Below are 17,436 nucleotides of genomic sequence, written 5' to 3'. Positions count from 1 at the left end.
TGTGGAACATTTAAAAAAGTAACACTGAAGAAGTGACGTTTACTGTTACTGTTGATTATCTTCTTTCTCTGCATTTTTAGTACACTTCTAAGCAAGTTAGGATTTTCTGCTTTTCACCACGTGAAAAAGCATCTCATCATCCATCAATCAACCAAAAAGTGAAAATAGATTTTTTGACACCTAAGCCCCCTTTCCGTAGACCAGGTTACATATAGAGAGCTGGATGTCGTCATGCGATGAAATGTTATGCGATGTGTGTGATGTAATGAAATGTGAGATGAACATACTAATGAACACAATTTTTTTCTTCTGGATCCAGACTGTCTGTGGTGTCAAGAGACATTATTAGCCAAGGAAAGATATTAGAAACAATCAAGTCATTAAAAACTTGCAAATTTCCGGCTGTAGATAACATCTCTCCGTACTATTCATGCCCAATGAATTTCGACTTATTACCTTCTTATTTATAAAGCCCCTTGAAAGCGAATGTGAGAGCATGTCAAATCTAGTTCAGACTAGACAAATATAACTCAGGCACCCTCATTTTCCTGGGATGCCCTCAGGCATTCGCTGGTCATTACATAATATAAATACATGGCAATCGAAGTGTCGAGTATGTTCTCTGCAACATTATTTCGACTGTCTTTCAGACTTAAACCCATCAATATTTTTCGATATTTAGCGCTAACACTATGTACATACCTATAAAACCCATTATGCGATGTCGTCTGATAGATGGGCAGACGTACATTCTCAAAGCCTGAAATTTCCACAATACGTCCACCCACATTGCTGTGCACAAAATTATAACTAAAGTTGGAAACCACCTGATGCAGTTTAATAATATCCTCAAAGCCAGCTTTGTTCTGTGCAAAATAATTGCGATACAGCTCGATCTCTTGATACGGTGACGACTGACGACCCTCCACATACAACGCCGGACGATTACGATTGCGGAAGAATAAATTGTGATGTATGAAACCGCGTAGCGATGTGGCTGAACCGCGAGAATCAGCGCGTATGCTCAGACCGCCCTGGTTGTCCATGACTAAGTTGTTCTGTGACGAGGCGGGGGAAGAATTGAAAGCGTGCAGAATGAGTCAGATGAATTTCTACTTAGAACACTCACCATAAAATAAAGCGAATGCATATTCTGCACATCGATGCTCAGCGCTGATTTGCATGTAGAGAAATTGCCATACAATTGGTGACAGTTACGCTGTATGCGATTGGAGGTGAGCGTTAGCGTAGGAGTTACCTCACCGGCGGAGGCATAAGTGACTGCACATTTCACGGCGCCCGAGATGTGCGAGTAAGTGACGTTGTGAAGCGCATCGCGGACTGAAATATGGAAATAAATTAGCATTTGGTGACCTAAATCAATACTCGAATTCCTCTGTTGCCATCACATTCGTCTACTTACATTGCCCCAAAGACGATATGGGTACCGTTACAATTTCCGCTATGAAGCCGTGATACTCAGGCGCGCCACTCGCAATTAACTGCAGACTCAACGTCGGACTCTCCGTCTTGAAGAACTTGCGCTGATTGCCGCTATCCCATTCAATTTTGCCTAGGAAATGCGCTGTCACGTTGTAGATATCGCCATCGAAGAGCCGTATTACATCCATGCGTCCATACTCCTTCGAGTGATTGAACAAATTCGATTGTAGTAAGCGGAAGCCGATCGGCTTGGCTCGATACAATGAGGTGAATATCTTCACGCAGTTCACAGCGTTGTTGTCGTACTTGTAGTAGACCAGCAGCCGTTCCTCCACGGTCAGCACCTTCTGGGGATCACAGATGTCGACCAACGAGAAGAGTTTGTTTGGTATATCTAAGTGTTTGAGTGGCGTGAAACTCGACTCATCACTTTCACGTCCTTCGCCCGTTAGCGAGAGTATGTTGATGCCCGCACCAAACGCGTTGCTGATATTTAACAGATTCAAATTCATGGTGCCGCTAGGCGCTATATAGTTGACGCCATGATGCGCGGTATTGACAATAGTCACCGAGCGTATGGTCGGATTCTTGTGTATCGCTTGTATGGCTGCCGATTTCTGATTATGCAATATGCCCGCATTCTCAATGCGCACATACTCCAAGTTGCTCTCGCGATTACTGATCGGTCCATGCGAAAGACTATCGTGGAAGCGATGCCCATATTGATTTTCCTCAAAGTCTGCATTGGCAAATCGTATGCCACCCCAGTAGACTTGATCTTCCGGCGCGCTGTTGCACGATACGAAAACAAAGCCATCATCCCAACGGCATTCATGTCGGCGCCCATAGACTTGTCCATTTAAGCGTTCGGCGCAATCTTCCATGCGCAGTTCATCGCCGCGACACTCGAGCGGCTGAACCCACGTCCAAATACGCGTCAACGAGTTAGTGTGGTACTCAATGCGGCGATCGTGTCCATAATAGACATTCAGCGGATCAAAGCCCAGCTCACGACACACCACTTGCGCGTTACGTTCGGTGAAACGGCTGTCGCAAACGGGCACCCACTGCAGTGTGGTATGATTGAAATACTCGAGAAAGCCTTCGCTAATGCCGTCCAACAAGAGCTGTGGGTTCGTAGTGCAATTTTGGGCGCTGGTGCAGAGTCGAATCGAATCGTATGACTGTGTTTGACTCAGATCCTCAATGGCGCGCCTGGTGAACAGTGTGTAAGCCTCATGCGATGTGTTGAAGAAGGGACGCATTACAATTTCCGACTCGTGATATCCCACAGCCGAGAGCGTACCCAACACTAAAATGCCCACATTGGGCTCAAACTCCAGCTGCACGCCATGTTGTATGGAGAGTGTGACACCTGGCATCACTGTAATGTCGGCGAGTATGCGATACGGCTCGGTACGCTTGCGCAATGTTAAATCTTTGTACACGCGCCCACCCGTCCAGAAATCGAGGTCGATAGCCGCATCGTGCTCATCGACTAGCGAGACGCTCGCATCGAAGCTGTCCTCAATGAGGAACGGCTGGTAAATGACATCCGCGTGATCATTCCAGGTATCGAAGTCGAATATTTTCGACTCAATGAACTTGGCGTCATTCGAGCCCCACCAGTTCTCTGTCGCGTGGAAGTAGTTGTTTAAGCGCGCAGAGCGCACACCCGCCACCAAGTTATAGTCCATTTGATTCTCTGCAATGAGATTGCGATACAGCTTCACATTTTGTATGCCATCTAGTCGGATAACTGCGCTGGGTAACCGATTCTGTGGACGCACTTTGCGCGGACGATATCGTCGCATGGGCGCATTGCGGAAATTGCCCGCCATTGTGTCGATGCTATTGCCCTTGATCGTATTGTAGGCTATTAGCGCTGGTACCTCGCCGAGGATCTCGCTCAAACTGTCCGCGCGCAGCTCCATGATAAACTTGGCATTATTGCTCTCTATGCGGTTGTAGTCGAATTTGATGCGCTTCTCCATGCCGTCGAGCGTGATTAAGCTACGCGGACACTGATTGCTAAGGAACACGTTTGAGGTTATATTGAAGACGGTGTAATGGCCGCTGACGTCTATGAAGAAGTTACAATTTCGCTGCCAAGTGCTATTGCCAAAGTAGACGCTGTGCGTAAAGTTCTCGTTATATTGCCAAACGTAGGGCAGTGCGACCTGAAAACCGCCGAAGGCATTGTCTTCGACCGTCGTGTCCTGCACCACGTAGTGGAAGAGATTGTTCGAGGAACGCAAGTCTTTCGACAGCTGTCGTATGCCATGCCCATTCTGCGTGATCATTGAGCTATTCACATGTATGGTGACCTCAGAAATATTGCTGTACTGCGCATCCCAGAAGGGTGACTTAACTAGAATAGCCTCGAGTAGGTTCGAGCTGATCTCCGAATTCACAATTTTCATAGACTCATTCGCTTTTCGCAAATAATACTCGCCATTATCGCCAACATAGCGATTGTAGTAGTAGGCCGCAATGCCGCGAAAGTTCTTCTGTATCTTCGTCGAGCGTATGCTGAGCGTGGGCACCGGTCCACTTACCACTCTATTGCGGATGTTCTGCACGGGTGCAGTGACAGTGGAGAGTCGCAGCACAGTGCCACCCAGCGCATTTGCACCACTCTCGTAGTAGATGATGATGCCGTAACTGCTGCTAGTCGTAGGGAAAACATTAAGATCACGTATTAGCTGCCACAGCGTGGAACGCCTATTCTCAGTTTGCGAGTCGAGTATGGCTATGTGCTCCGTGGACAAGTTTTGTATGGGATTCAGCAGCTGTATGCCCAGCACATATCCAGCCGGACAGCGCACAACTATTTTGCGGCTAATCGACTCACCGCGCACTGGCTCGGTGCATATGTATTTATTTTGCCAAGTATCCAAGTCAAGCTGACCCTCATCGCGCGGCAATACATACGGATCGTAGTCCGCTTCGAACGAGTTGAAGTCTACGGCCATTTTAAACCAACCGCCGAGCTCATTCTGCTCGACCGCCGAAATTACAGGGTCGTGTGAGATGCCGCTATCCCGATTGTTTTTGATTATGGAGCCTTGTATACGCAAATCCAGCTGCTTCAGGCTGATGCCGTTACCGCGATTGCCCACGAACTCACAATTCTTGATATTATTCACCGACTTGCCGCCGTAAATGTCTGCGTATACTACACCCAACCCATCCTGCAAGTTATCCACCACGCGCACATTCTCCAGATTGTGGCGCGCAAAGTCCATTTGTATTGCTGGCTTAAAGACATTTGTGGTGTAGTCGAACAGCCCTGCCTTTTCGATAGTCAGATATTGTAGATCTGCGCGCTCCGCCAGCATGCTAAAACGCAAACCCGCCCAAGCGCCTTCATAGCAACGCATGCCCACATCATTGTCATGCGTACACGAGTTCTCAAACTCACCACGCGTTGCATACTCCGCACGACACTTGGTGATATCTGTATCGTGCTCAGTGCAACGCATATTCGAAACGATCACTTCTTCTGTGACGCCCACTGTAGGCATTTGTGAGCGGTGTAGCCGCCAGTCGCGTGGATTGAGCGTATAGCCGAGATGGTGACACACAAGCGCTGCATTCAACACCGTCCAGCCGTAGTCGCAGACCGTGCCCCAGCGGCCATCCAAGTAGACCTGCAAGCGGCCCTCATACTCGCCAGCGCCACCAACGAGACGCACCGCCACACGCGGTGGCCCATTCTTTTCGATAATCGACTCCGTCTCAATGTCTATAATATCGACATCCAACTGATCCACGTCGGTGGTATTATCCATGGCAATGACTGTCTCACGGTTCAGCGTAAAAAATATGTCATCCGGTCGACGTCCGCGTGCCTCCAGCTTACCTGCGACCATCATGCCCACGCTCGGCTCGAACCGCAGCGTCACACCAGGCTGCAACGTTAGCTTGCCACCCGGTCGTATGTTGATATCTTTAGTGACGCGGTAAGTGCCGGAGGATAGGATCTCCTGCCCATCAATTTCGCCGCCAATCAGATCAGAGCCCTCCTGCGAGAAGCGCGGCACTAGCGTGGACATTGTGATTATTGTCGTCGACCCGGGATTCGAGCTGTGCAGCAGATAGGGTATGTACTGTATCTTGGCCAGATTGTAGCGATTGTTGCGGTGAAAAAGACGCGCGAAAATCTTATACTCATCTGAGTGGCCCAACCAATTGTAGGTTGCATTGATTATCTGACTCTGATCGCTCAGCTGTGAGCCCACCTCGTAGGCGGAGTCCAAGTTGTAAAGAATGTTGCGGTATATATCCACATTGCTTGAGGTCACAACCACCGCAGCAGCGACACGGCAGCGTGGATTGAGACGACCCGAGCCATCGCTGCCTACACTGCCCTCTATCAGCGGCCCAAATGGTTCGGAGATCTTGTTGTCGCGCACAAAGTTGCGCGTGAAGAGTAGCGACTGCAGCTCGCGTGTGCTGTACGGTGAGAGTCCCAGCGAGACGACGTAAACGCCACTGTTGCGTCGAAAATGGTTGCTCTGTAATAGCATGCGTACGGGCATGAAATTGAACTTTTGGTAAATGTAGTCGTTGCGTATGTATATCGCGCCATAATTGCCGAGACGAAAGTGATTAAACTCGATTTTGCCTTGCAAGTTGAGCGCGGGACTTAGAAATATTGAGTTTTTCTGACTGAAGTCGAAAGTGTTGTGTCCAATCTGCAGCTGCATGTTCGGCTCCTTATTCGCCGTGAAGCGCCAACAAGATTCGACGAACACATCATTGTGTAGACTGCCGTTGAAGCTGTTGCCAGTGATGTTCACCCAAATGGGCTGACAGTAGTTGCCGTGAAATACGCCCATCTCCAAGTTGCCGCCTATTTGTGAATACTCTACCGTCGTTGTTTGATTGAAGGGTATGTACTCAATGCGTTCTGGCGCGCTGGTGTCATTCAGCCACACTGCAATGCCGTAACCCTTGTTGGCTTGTATGGCGCTCCGCGAGATGTTGCGATTACCGCCATAGTAAGTGATGTTGACGCCGCCACCCTGATTGAAAGTGATATTGCTGCTCGTGATGTTCACATCCCCCGCGCCGCTGGTCACATGTACGCCCGACACATGCCCATTGCCCGAGACGTAGCTGCCGTGTACATGCAGCTTAGAGCGTATGTTATCGATCGCAATACCGCGTCCACCATTATCCTCCACTACAGAGTTTGCGACGCGCAAGTCATAGGCGCGCGTATCATCCGAAGTGAGTCGCAGAAATCCATTCACTTCCTGTCGCGCGTCTGCACGTATGCGTATGAAAAGCTTCTCGCGATTGCTAGTCACGCTCTGCGGACGCGTATAGTTGCGCGCTTGCCAAGCGAAGAGCACGCGATCGCTGTCCGATGTGCCGTCGAAGATCTCCATTGTGGACGTCTCGTTGTTACGCATGTCAAAGGACTCGAAGTGCACCGTCAACAGGTAGCCAGGGCGCGTGAAAAAGTATTTGCCACACACCTTCTCCGAACCAGCGTAATACTTCTGTGTGAAGGACAGCGTGATTGGATAGGTTTGTCCGGAGGTGGTCGGTAGCGTGCAGAAGTCATAGATGGCAGCGCGATCCATGCGCTCATTGGCACGTAAATCGTGTCCCACATACTTGACGCCATCTGCAACATTCTCTAAAATGTTACAACCCTCCAGTTGCACCATACCCTGACTGGAATTCACAAACACGCCAATTCCATTATTCTTCCGCACAGTCACATTCTGCATGACAAAGCCGCCGCGTGGTAGCGTTGCATTGAAGCCGGTGTAGGCGGAGTGGCTGATTACAACATGTTGCATAACGGGTGGCAGACCGATCGCTTCTACTGCGGACTTGACGCTGTTTGCTCGTCCCACACCAGCGCGTGTAATATCCACATAACGCAATGTAGATTGTGAGAGCGCTGTGTAGACAATATTATCATTACCGAGCGTCTTTGTGGCAGGCGCATTCTCGAAGTATAGGCCACGCCAATAACTCATCGGTGCATTGTGCACTGCTTGGCATTGCACGCCAATGTCGTTGTGGTAGTCACACACGCCAGACCCCAGCTGACGCGTCGCCCATGCGCAACTCAACAAAGTGCTCTCGCCACCCTTGCAGCGCGGTTGCTCAAAGAGTAGGCGTGGATGATAGCCTGGCGTACGTTGGACCCAATTCCAAAAGCGGCCACCAGTAAAGCCTATTTGACGACATGCGACCGCGTAGTCCACGAGCGTCCAACTAAAAGGTTGGTAGAAAAATGTATGAAAAAGTTTACTATGAATAACTTGAAGCTACTCACTTTCTGGAGTTCGTGCAGACATCGCGCCACGCGCCCTTGTGATAGAGTTGCAGACGACCTTCTAAAGGCGTGGGTCCGTCCACCAAACGTGCGCCACGCACCTCTGCATCTACGATATCTGTTTGGGTGGCTATTGGTAGCGCCTGCGCTGTTAAAGTGATGCGTGAAGTAGGAATACCCTGCAAAAGAAGTAGAATAGAAACGATGAAGTGAATTGAAGAAAAGGGAAGGAAGAATACGAAAAGAATAATATGCTTATGTATATATAAAATAATAATTATATGTATAAGGAGTGTGCATTTTTTTATCGCTAACGCTTTGAAAGTAATTTTAGCTTCATTGTTAGCTTAAGCATATTGTTCACTCTCATAAATGAGTAATCTAAATAATCGAATGGAGCTCAAACTAACCCACTAACGTCACACAGTGTGGAAATTGAACTTTTTCCGTGACAAATTCTAATATCTCGAGAATGAGAAAGCTGGCGAGAAAAATCAATAGCGTTTTAAGGCTTTTGAGATAGAGTATTCAGAAAAATAGTTTCGTTGGATAAAAAAATTTCCTCGACTTTTAAAGTGACCTTCAAAAGCAGCGGGTTTTAATTTTTTTTTTTCCTTTTTTGACCTGAAAATTGTATCTATGCAGTGAAGTTATTAAAAAGTTTTAACTACACATTTTTGGCTAATCCCTGAGACCTGGTGCTTGAAAGGTTGAATTTCTTGGCAAGCTGGAACAACTTTTTATACTCTCTTTATGCCTACAAAGAACTGACCATTCACAGTTTCCTCATTTGGTCATCTTGTCATAAGTTAGACCTAACTTAAAAGCATGTGATGCCTATACTAGTGCACTTTTACGTAGTTTGTACACCACTAAATAGAAGCCAAGCGTCTCTTTTCTATAATAAACTTTGTGAGCTTGCTGCCAAAAGGTTCGCTCATATCCCATAAAAGTTTGCAAGCTGGTGTTATAATTCACACCTTCCCTGCCCACTGGATCGCGTATATGGGCCATTCTTGTCTAAGTCGGATGGATTTCGTGAAAAAATTATATCATGTTTCCGATTCGCTTTGTCGCCTTAAAGAAAAATCTTGCCGTACAAATATTATTTCCGGATAGGTATTCTTTCGGAATCCGGAATAAAATTTAAATTTTTGCAAAAACGATATTTAACACCTTGCTTAATATACCTTACCATAAGTTTTCGAAAACAAATTACAAAAAATTGTTGCCTCTCACAAAATAAACCATCTCGGTATAAAAAAAATATATATATTTTAAAACTAGTTCTTGAGAAACTCCCGTTTCTTGAACCATATTTTTTTATAAAGAATTAAACAAGGACTACGATGGAGTAATTTTAAGTGACTAATTTACTGGTCTTCACTATGCAAATCAACTTCAAAAAGTTCACTGGTTAATAGCTAAGTTAGCTTTAGGACAATCATGACCATCTTATATATAGAAATTTGAAGCTCGTTTATTTAGCTTTAAAACGACCTTAAGATGAAGTCCTACGATGAGCAGAACCCGAGATATAACGATTTGATGAAGTACATGATCAGTCAGAATCATGAAAAAATCCAAACTTTGACAGATCATATCTCCGAAGGAAAAAATAAAAAAAAATTCCTCTAATACGTGTTAGCTTATTTCAAGCATAGAATCCATAAAAAAAAATTTTAAGCGAATCGGAGATATGATATAATTTTTTTTTACGAAATCCGTCCGACTTAAAAAAGAATGGCTCATATATGCCTTGCTGTCGTTCTATTACTTTCAGTGGAATCGACACATTTTGTATTAGTCGAATGCCGAGGTAGTGCCTTCATCATGACTCTACCACACTGCTAGAAAAAGTTCTGTGTGGTATTAATGCCTTTACAGCAGCGTGCCTGTCATAATAGAGATTAAATCTTCCGTGTATCGGGCTACTACTCAATAACTCCGCCGCTTTTTTTATGTCCCAAACCTTTATCTGGATACCCTTCAGCAGTACACACATTGCCCTCCTCATGTTCGCTTCACAGTACCATTCCGGGATTACATAGTCTATTCTTCCAGAAATTGATGACGCTAGGCTATAGTATAGAGTGCTGCCATCAATGGGGTTCTGACTACCCCAGAACGGTGAAGATGGATCATTGGCTAAAGTCTCTTGTATAAAGCTTGCAGACTACGCTGGAATAACCTTGATGTTGGCGATTGCACCCGCAGAGTACCTTCTTTGAGAGCTTTTTCTAGGGAGCGAGATCTTTAAAATAGCGGTAGTAATTGCGTTGTTTAAGCTAGGCAATTGTTAATTCTAGGTCCTGACAGTGAAGTGTCCATTTTGAAATCATCTGGTACAGAATTTTAGCAAGACCTTTCATCAGGCAGTCTGTTGGAGCCTTTATATTGTCGTATATATAAGATCAATACCACAGTTTCTACTTTTAAAAGGAGGAGCTCGTAATCCTCTAGATTTGTTTCTCCGCGGCCAGTAGTCCTACTGTGCTCTTAGCTCATTAAAACAGTGCATATAAGTAGCCCTAAATATTCTATAAATTTTATAATAGAACCGGGCCCAGGTATTGCATATGCTCTTCTCTTGGCCATAGGTGTCGTGAGCACCGTGTGTGATCAATGTCCTCAGAAAGGGCATTAAGTTTATTTATGCACTCCAGTACCAATAAGGATTTGACCTCCAAGGATGAGAGAGCCATAAGCGCTGCCTGATTATCACTCTGTGCACAGAGGAATGGCATAAACTTCCACTTGGCAATTGTTTGGGAAGGTTCCCAAGGGCGCAGAAAGCTTCTGTCTAGGGCCATATACGCTTGCTCCAATACCCTCGAGGGTCTTAGAGCCCTCTGTATACCACTGTAGTGTGTTGGATGTGTCTCTCTCCATAATATAGGGACTCCGGATCACCTTATTGAATATATCTGTGACATTATATTAAAACAACTTATCTCTAGATAGGTCATTTTCCCTTTATAGCAATATTTCATTGGATTCCCAAACAATATTTTAATAGAAGCGTAAAGCTTCATTTGAAAACTACTTTTCTATGCATATTCTCTCTGGGGAACAGAGCTGGTAGAAGCTGGGAGTCTAGCTTGTCCTTGTTCTTCGATGATAATACTAATTAGCAAAATCCTCTCTCGCGAAATTTAGGAGAGCTCGCTTTGTCGCATGTTCAATTGAAAGATGAGGTGGTTCGACTTCAGGATTTACTTCCAACGCTAGACGATTAATCTTGGTAAGAAACGGACTTACCGTTGCCAGAGTAGTCCTGGATACCCAACCACCTACCCTATGGGTCAGGGGTTCCCAAACTTTTTTCACCTCGGCACCCTTGTTGTGCTAAAAAAATTTCGCGGCACCCCTACTCTTCAAATGTCTACGAAAACAAGAAAACACAATGCAAACTTTATGCTCCTTTAGCTTTAATGTGAGGACTGAAATTGTTTTGATGATTTCATTATTTCCTTTAAATTTATTGGGAGCTTTGACAATTTTACCCTGAATTATAGTAATTCACAATTTCCTAACACTTCGCCGATGGTGTACATCGAAAGCAAAATTCTGTTCGACAGAAAATGCGATACACAACGAAAATTTCGACACGGTTGCATAGCTCATAATTTCACTTTCGATGTTCGATCTTCGATAACCAGCAAAGATCGAAAATCGAATGCAACTCATAATAAGGGCCTAAAAATCACTAGTATTTTTAATGCAATCTTGCCAACACGAGTGTTTTATGCATACACTTGCATTTATAACTCTCTTGGCTCCCTTTGTAGTATTTAATAATCAAAGTGCTGTCTTCACTGATGTTCAGAAGGTTTTGTTATCCAGCTGAAGCCATCCTCAGAGTCAATGTTGGGAAAATATTCGACAATGGTTTTTTCTAAACCTTCCAAGTTAACGCTGGTAATGCGCGTTGACGCTAAGAAAATAATTTCACGATAGCAATTTAAGTGATCAATGATTTAAATTTTTTGAATTTTATATGGAAATTGCTAGTGAAATCGGCTGTTATCAATTTTCTTAACGCTAACTTCGAAGTTACATACGTTTTTCTGATTACTTTGTTTATTTATGGAGTCTTCAGAAATTCTAAAATATACATGTCACCAATAAAAAAAATTTCGACGTGCTAGAAAAAACCAGAGATGTATTTAAATTTCGCAGGCCTCTGTTATCTTCGCAGCGTCATCTAATACGGGTTTTAAATCTAGTGGCGGCATCTTCCTAGTCACCAGGGAATACCGAGGGATCATGCAGTGACTTCTCGTGGCGTTTTCTACCTCTTGCTTCATCCTAGATATCGCTCCTTTCGTTTTTCCAACCACCGCAAATATCCGCACACTTGCTCCATTTCAAACCATTGTTCTGTACAAATTTGTCGATAGCTAGTGGCGTAAGTCTGAAGTACTTCGTTCTTCTTCGATTTGCATTGCGAATGGGTACCTCACTAACACGAGAAGACTGCCTCTAAAATCGTACTGATTCGCTCTTTGGCAGTGTGATTGTGAAGTTCCAAAGAATAAGTAATATATACACGTGCGCGAAGCTGCTGCGCTTGTTACGAGAACAGCTCTGCCAGCAAAAAATGCGAAAATTAATCCAAAAACGGGAAGAAAAGTGGATGAAACGCGATTAGGTCTACAAAAGTACCGAAAGTGGTTGTGAAAAGGGTACGTTTTCGTCTATTTTTCTGAAAATTTTCTGATTCAATTTTACGTTGACAAAACGTACTGGGGAACTATGCTTAAGAGCGAAATATCCCTTTGCTGCAAGCTATTTGTGTTGTGTGTGGGGTTTGACGAGCCGCTGAAGGTAATTTTAATAAAAATTCTGGCCGCCATGTTGACGTTTGATCAAACCGCTTGCGTTGTGTATGGAAAGTCTAAAGAATTTGTCCGCACCACTAGTATACTATAGCCACTAGCGGCACCCCAGGCATACGCTCCCCCATTTTGGGAAGGCCTGCTGTAGGTTACCATAGCTCCCGTGCAACCCCGGGATTTTCCCGCTATACGTTTGGCACAACATCAGCGTTCCCGTAGCCTTGGAGGTGGCCGCCTCTACATGACGTCTCCACAAAAATTTGGGGTCCAGGATAAGACTCAGATATTTCACTTTTGTGGCGAAATTCACCGTTACCCTATCCAAGGCTAACTACCTCATCCCCTTCGGAACTATTTCCCCGTTAAAAGGGACGATGGGTAGTCGCACAGCGTTCGCTAAGCTGACAAGCATACCCAACCCATTGTAAGCTTAGGCTTTCCCAACCAAAAAGCTTATTAGGTTATTTAAATCATAAGGTAATTAGGCAATCAAAGCATCCAATGCCCCTAAGTCTGACTGCAGATATAGCTACACCAGTGTGGGATAGATTAGAGGTGGTTCGAAATGTCTCACTGATTCCTATTAGAGTGGCCGCTCCGGATTTCTGACAAGCATAGACTTCACCAACGCCATGCCCCAGATGAGGATTCGATAAAAAAGGGCTCCCGTTTCATATCAATTACCTCCTGCAGCAGTACAGAACGACCGACTTTACTCAATGTTGGGATCAGGCCCAAGTACTTGACTCGATCAGAAATTGACTTTTTCTTTCACTTAAATTTTTTGCTAATTTAAAAAATATTACATGAGCAATCGCAACAACAGCAACTAATAACAATAACAATAAATAAAAACAATAATAAGTGACGTTAATTAGCCTTTCCACCATTCATTCATTCATTCTTTCCATCATTTAGTTACTCAATAAATTAAAGCGCCAAATACTTTGACACATCAACTCCTAAATCCGCCGATGCATACTTGCCATACGTAAGCACACAGAAACAACAACATCAAAACCGAGCAACCAACTAATCTAATTAACCCAACGCGACCCAGTGGCCGCCGTCTGTCAAGAAGACAATCTCCAGCAAATCAAACAACAAAAGCAAAAATTAATAAAGAAAAAGCCATCATCAAACGACAACATCAAGTCATGTACACAAATATGTAGCGAATTAAGTAAAGAGTGAAGCGAAGTGAGTGAAGATATGCGCGCTAATAGGCCACGAAATGGGCAATAAAAAATAGGCGCGCGTTGTAAAACCACAAAACGGCCGAACGGCGACGCAAAGCAGGGCGTGTCACAAGCGCCGCCACATCCACCACCACCGCTGAGAATCAAAGCAAATTCCGTTCGTGGAAAGGCCAGAAAGTAATAACGGCAAAAAATAATAATAGCGGAAAAATAAAAACAAAAGTGAGTCACGGCTCAAAGCCAAAGTCGACATTTGCGACTTTTTAATTGGACAACAGCTCTGAAGTTGCGCTTGCGTCAAATAGCCATTGGCCGTTTATGCCATTATGCCGTTTGTCTGTCGCACAACTGCCCACTTTGTGTTGGACTTCATTTGGCGCTTTGGCTATTTTTGCCCTACCCCACCCAAAAAGTTGGTCTTTTGACATCGGCGCAGCGAGCGCGCAAGTGCGCAAGCTGTTAAGTATAGAGCAGATATGTATGTAGGTATGTACATTACGGTGGTCCGAAAAAAAGTGAAGTCGGATTTTTAATGCTCTCACCCCCGAGGATTGTTCTATATCAAAAACATGTACACATTTATTTTAAAATAACAAAAAAAACGTTAGAGCTCGTTTAAAACTTTTCTTGTATTTTATATGGGAAAAAAACAATTTTTCTCTTCAGGAGACTTCCAATAATAATACCCAATTATTTATTTTACCACTTTTCAATAGTAACTACTTTTTATAGGCCCGCCAAAAAAACAAACAAAGGCAGTGAGGGGAGAGGCATAAAAAATAAATAATTGGGTTTTATCATTGGAAGTCTCCTGATGAGAAACAGAGTTTACCGATAAAAAAATATTGATTATCAAGAACTCTATACTGTTTGATTTAAACAAAAAAACAAACAAAAAAAACAGGGAATGAGAGCATTAAAATTCGGAATTTACTTCTTTCACATGCATTTTTTTTTTACCACCCTAATGTGCATATGTATGCATGTACACATATGGAAGGCTTTGTTTACTTTTTCCGTCATATCATACAATAACGGGGAAGTGCAAATTACTGGAATATTTCTGTGTATAAAATATTACACACATTTTATACACAGAAGTATCGCTTTTATCGCAATGCACCTGTTATGTTTGTATTTCATGTTTATTTGTATTTCATTATCTATCACTCCACCTTGTATTCGTACACACGTAAATAATAACTAAATCAGTTTACCCCACATTTAGAGCCCTTATCTATACATTCGCACACATAAATTGAGTTCGATTCGACGGTCTGTTTGATAACTTCGATTTAGTATTAATTTGGAGCTTTTTGCTAGTTCTGAAGAATTCGGATATGTAGTATCTCTAGGTGAGCTAATCAGAACCAAGACAGAGCTGTTCTTGTTTACCAGGAAAACAAAAGTTCCCACTTTTTACTTTGAATCTATGCTCCGTGGCAAAATACCTCGGTACAATTCTTTATTCTAAACTTAACTGGAAAAGAAAAAAGATTTCTCATTCATCCCTTGTGGTGAAAAGCTATTTTGAGAGAAAGTACTTGTTTAGCTCGCGTCGCTGCAACAGTCGCAATGACCGAGTCAGCAAATCACAGGCGTTCCGATCGAGAGATCCGAATTCGGGTCCTCGGGCAGCCGATTTTTCATTTTTGTTTTCTTAATAACAATTTATGCTTATTTTTTAATTTAATTATCTTTAAATTTTAGACGTTATTCTTGTAAAAGGAACAATATTTTTTTTATTTCATTTAAGTTTTAAAAATATTTTTATTTTTTTTTGCTTTATTTTCCTTTTATTTATTTTTTCTTTTCTCAATTTGATTTTCTATTGATTGTTTAGAAAAGAAAAATAAATATATCTTTAAAATCTAGTTTAACTATTAAAAACTCAGTGCTTATTTTTGGTTCTTCTCTCTCTTTCTTATTTTAAGTTTTTTCTTTCTTTTATTTTTAAGCTGCTGTTCTTTTTAAAATAACTTCTTTTTTTTTTAATTTCATTTAATTTTTAGAAACTCATTTTATGTACTTTTTTCTTTCTTACTTTGGTTTTCTTTTAATTTTTAGATCGTCGATGTTTTTGCAAAACCGCCCATCGACCAATTGCAAAGCCGAAAAAACAGGTTTTCTTTGAAGGCATTGTCTTGATAGACAGTATTTTCTCTAGCTATTATTTTACAAATCTGTGGTTTTATTAAGGACTTTACAAATTTTATGCATAAATCACAATGCCTGGAGTTCAGAGTTACCAAATCTCATTTTTGCCACGACACGGTTTTGCAAAAACATCGACGAGAAGTTATTCTTTTAGAAAGAAGGGTACTTTTTATATTGTTTTTTTTTATTAAATTCTTTATTTTCTTAATTTAACTTTCTTTTAATCTTTAGATGCTATTCTTTAAAGATAATATTTTATTTAATATCATTTAATTTTTAGAAACTTATTTTATGTACTTTTTTTCTTAATTAAATTAATTTAATTCTCTTTTAACTTTTGTATGTTATTATTTAAGAAAGAGAGTTCTTTTTACATTTCCTTAAATTTTTGGGATGTTATTCTATATAATTTTTGTCTATTTTTTATTTGAATTTTCCTTTAGTTTTGAGATTTTATTTTCAAAATAAAAATATTTTTTTTAGTTTTTAAATAGATACTATGTATTTTTTTCTTTTTTCATATTTTTTATTTAATTTCTTCCTTTTTATAATTTATTTTTAAATATTGTTTTAAAAGGACATTTTTTTATTTACTTTATTTTTAATTTAATAATCTTTTAACTTTTATGTGTTATTTTTTTAAAAGGAAGAATATTCTCTTTATTCAATTTAAGTTTACGACACCTATTTTATGTATGTGCGTATATTTTTAAATTAAATTTTTTCTTTTCTAATTTAATTTTCTTTTAAAAATAATAGTGTATATTCCATTTCATTTCAATTTTAGGATCTTATTTTATTTTGGTTTGGCTCTTTTAATTTAACTTTCCCTTAGTATTTATATTTTGTTTTAAAAATAAAAATATATAATTTTTTAACTTTTTTCTAGTTCTTAATTATTATTTTTCTTCGTTTTTTATTTTCTTTTTTATTTTATATTTGAAATCCACTGTTTTCAATATTTTAAATTAGTTTTACTTTATTTATTTTTTCACTTTAATTTTCTTTATTTAGTATTTAAAAGAATATATGTTCATATTTACAAAAAAAAAATAATTTTCTTTTTAAAAAGCTTATTGCTGAAAGGTGAACAGCATAACGCTTAGACCCCCTCGTTAGCCGATCTTTAAATTACTCTGTCGAAAGACAGTAAAGAGCTTTCGAGATAGTTGACAGAATTGACAATTGTCTTACGACACAGCGGCCATACGAATCAGAATACGAATACAAATATGACTGTAAATTTGAAATACATAGAAAATGTGCCAGAGTTGTCTTCCACCGTGAGAAAACATAGTCTAGAAAAACTTTAATTATTAACAGTTTATAAAGTTTTAAATAGTAGGCATGGATTTATGGCAGAGACACTTTTAAAGTCGAATGGAATGAAGAATCCACACAGAAGCTTAGTGCATTCAGCTAGAGTTTGAACTGCAGTAATGCATGGCAAAAGCATAATATTTAATGATTAAATTTTAATCTATGACCCTAG

General features: G+C 41.6%; 1 protein-coding gene across 1 annotated transcript in view; it reads right to left on the bottom strand.

Moving 5' to 3' along the window:
- Positions 1–17,436, bottom strand: part of LOC118740898 (protein bark beetle) — a gene marked incomplete in the record, with an annotated part of 99,930 nt that overhangs the window by 8,054 nt on the left and 74,440 nt on the right. The window contains 4 exon segments of the mRNA XM_036472635.1: positions 703–1,058; positions 1,130–1,341; positions 1,424–7,686; positions 7,748–7,926. Of these exon segments, the coding sequence (XP_036328528.1) occupies positions 703–1,058; positions 1,130–1,341; positions 1,424–7,686; positions 7,748–7,926 (7,010 nt within the window).

The sequence above is a fragment of the Rhagoletis pomonella genome, unplaced genomic scaffold, assembly GCF_013731165.1.
Source record: "Rhagoletis pomonella isolate Grant_MI unplaced genomic scaffold, Rhpom_1.0 Rhpom_scaffold_00006, whole genome shotgun sequence".
NCBI lineage: Eukaryota > Metazoa > Arthropoda > Insecta > Diptera > Tephritidae > Rhagoletis > Rhagoletis pomonella.
This window is presented reverse-complemented; position numbering and strand designations above follow the sequence as displayed.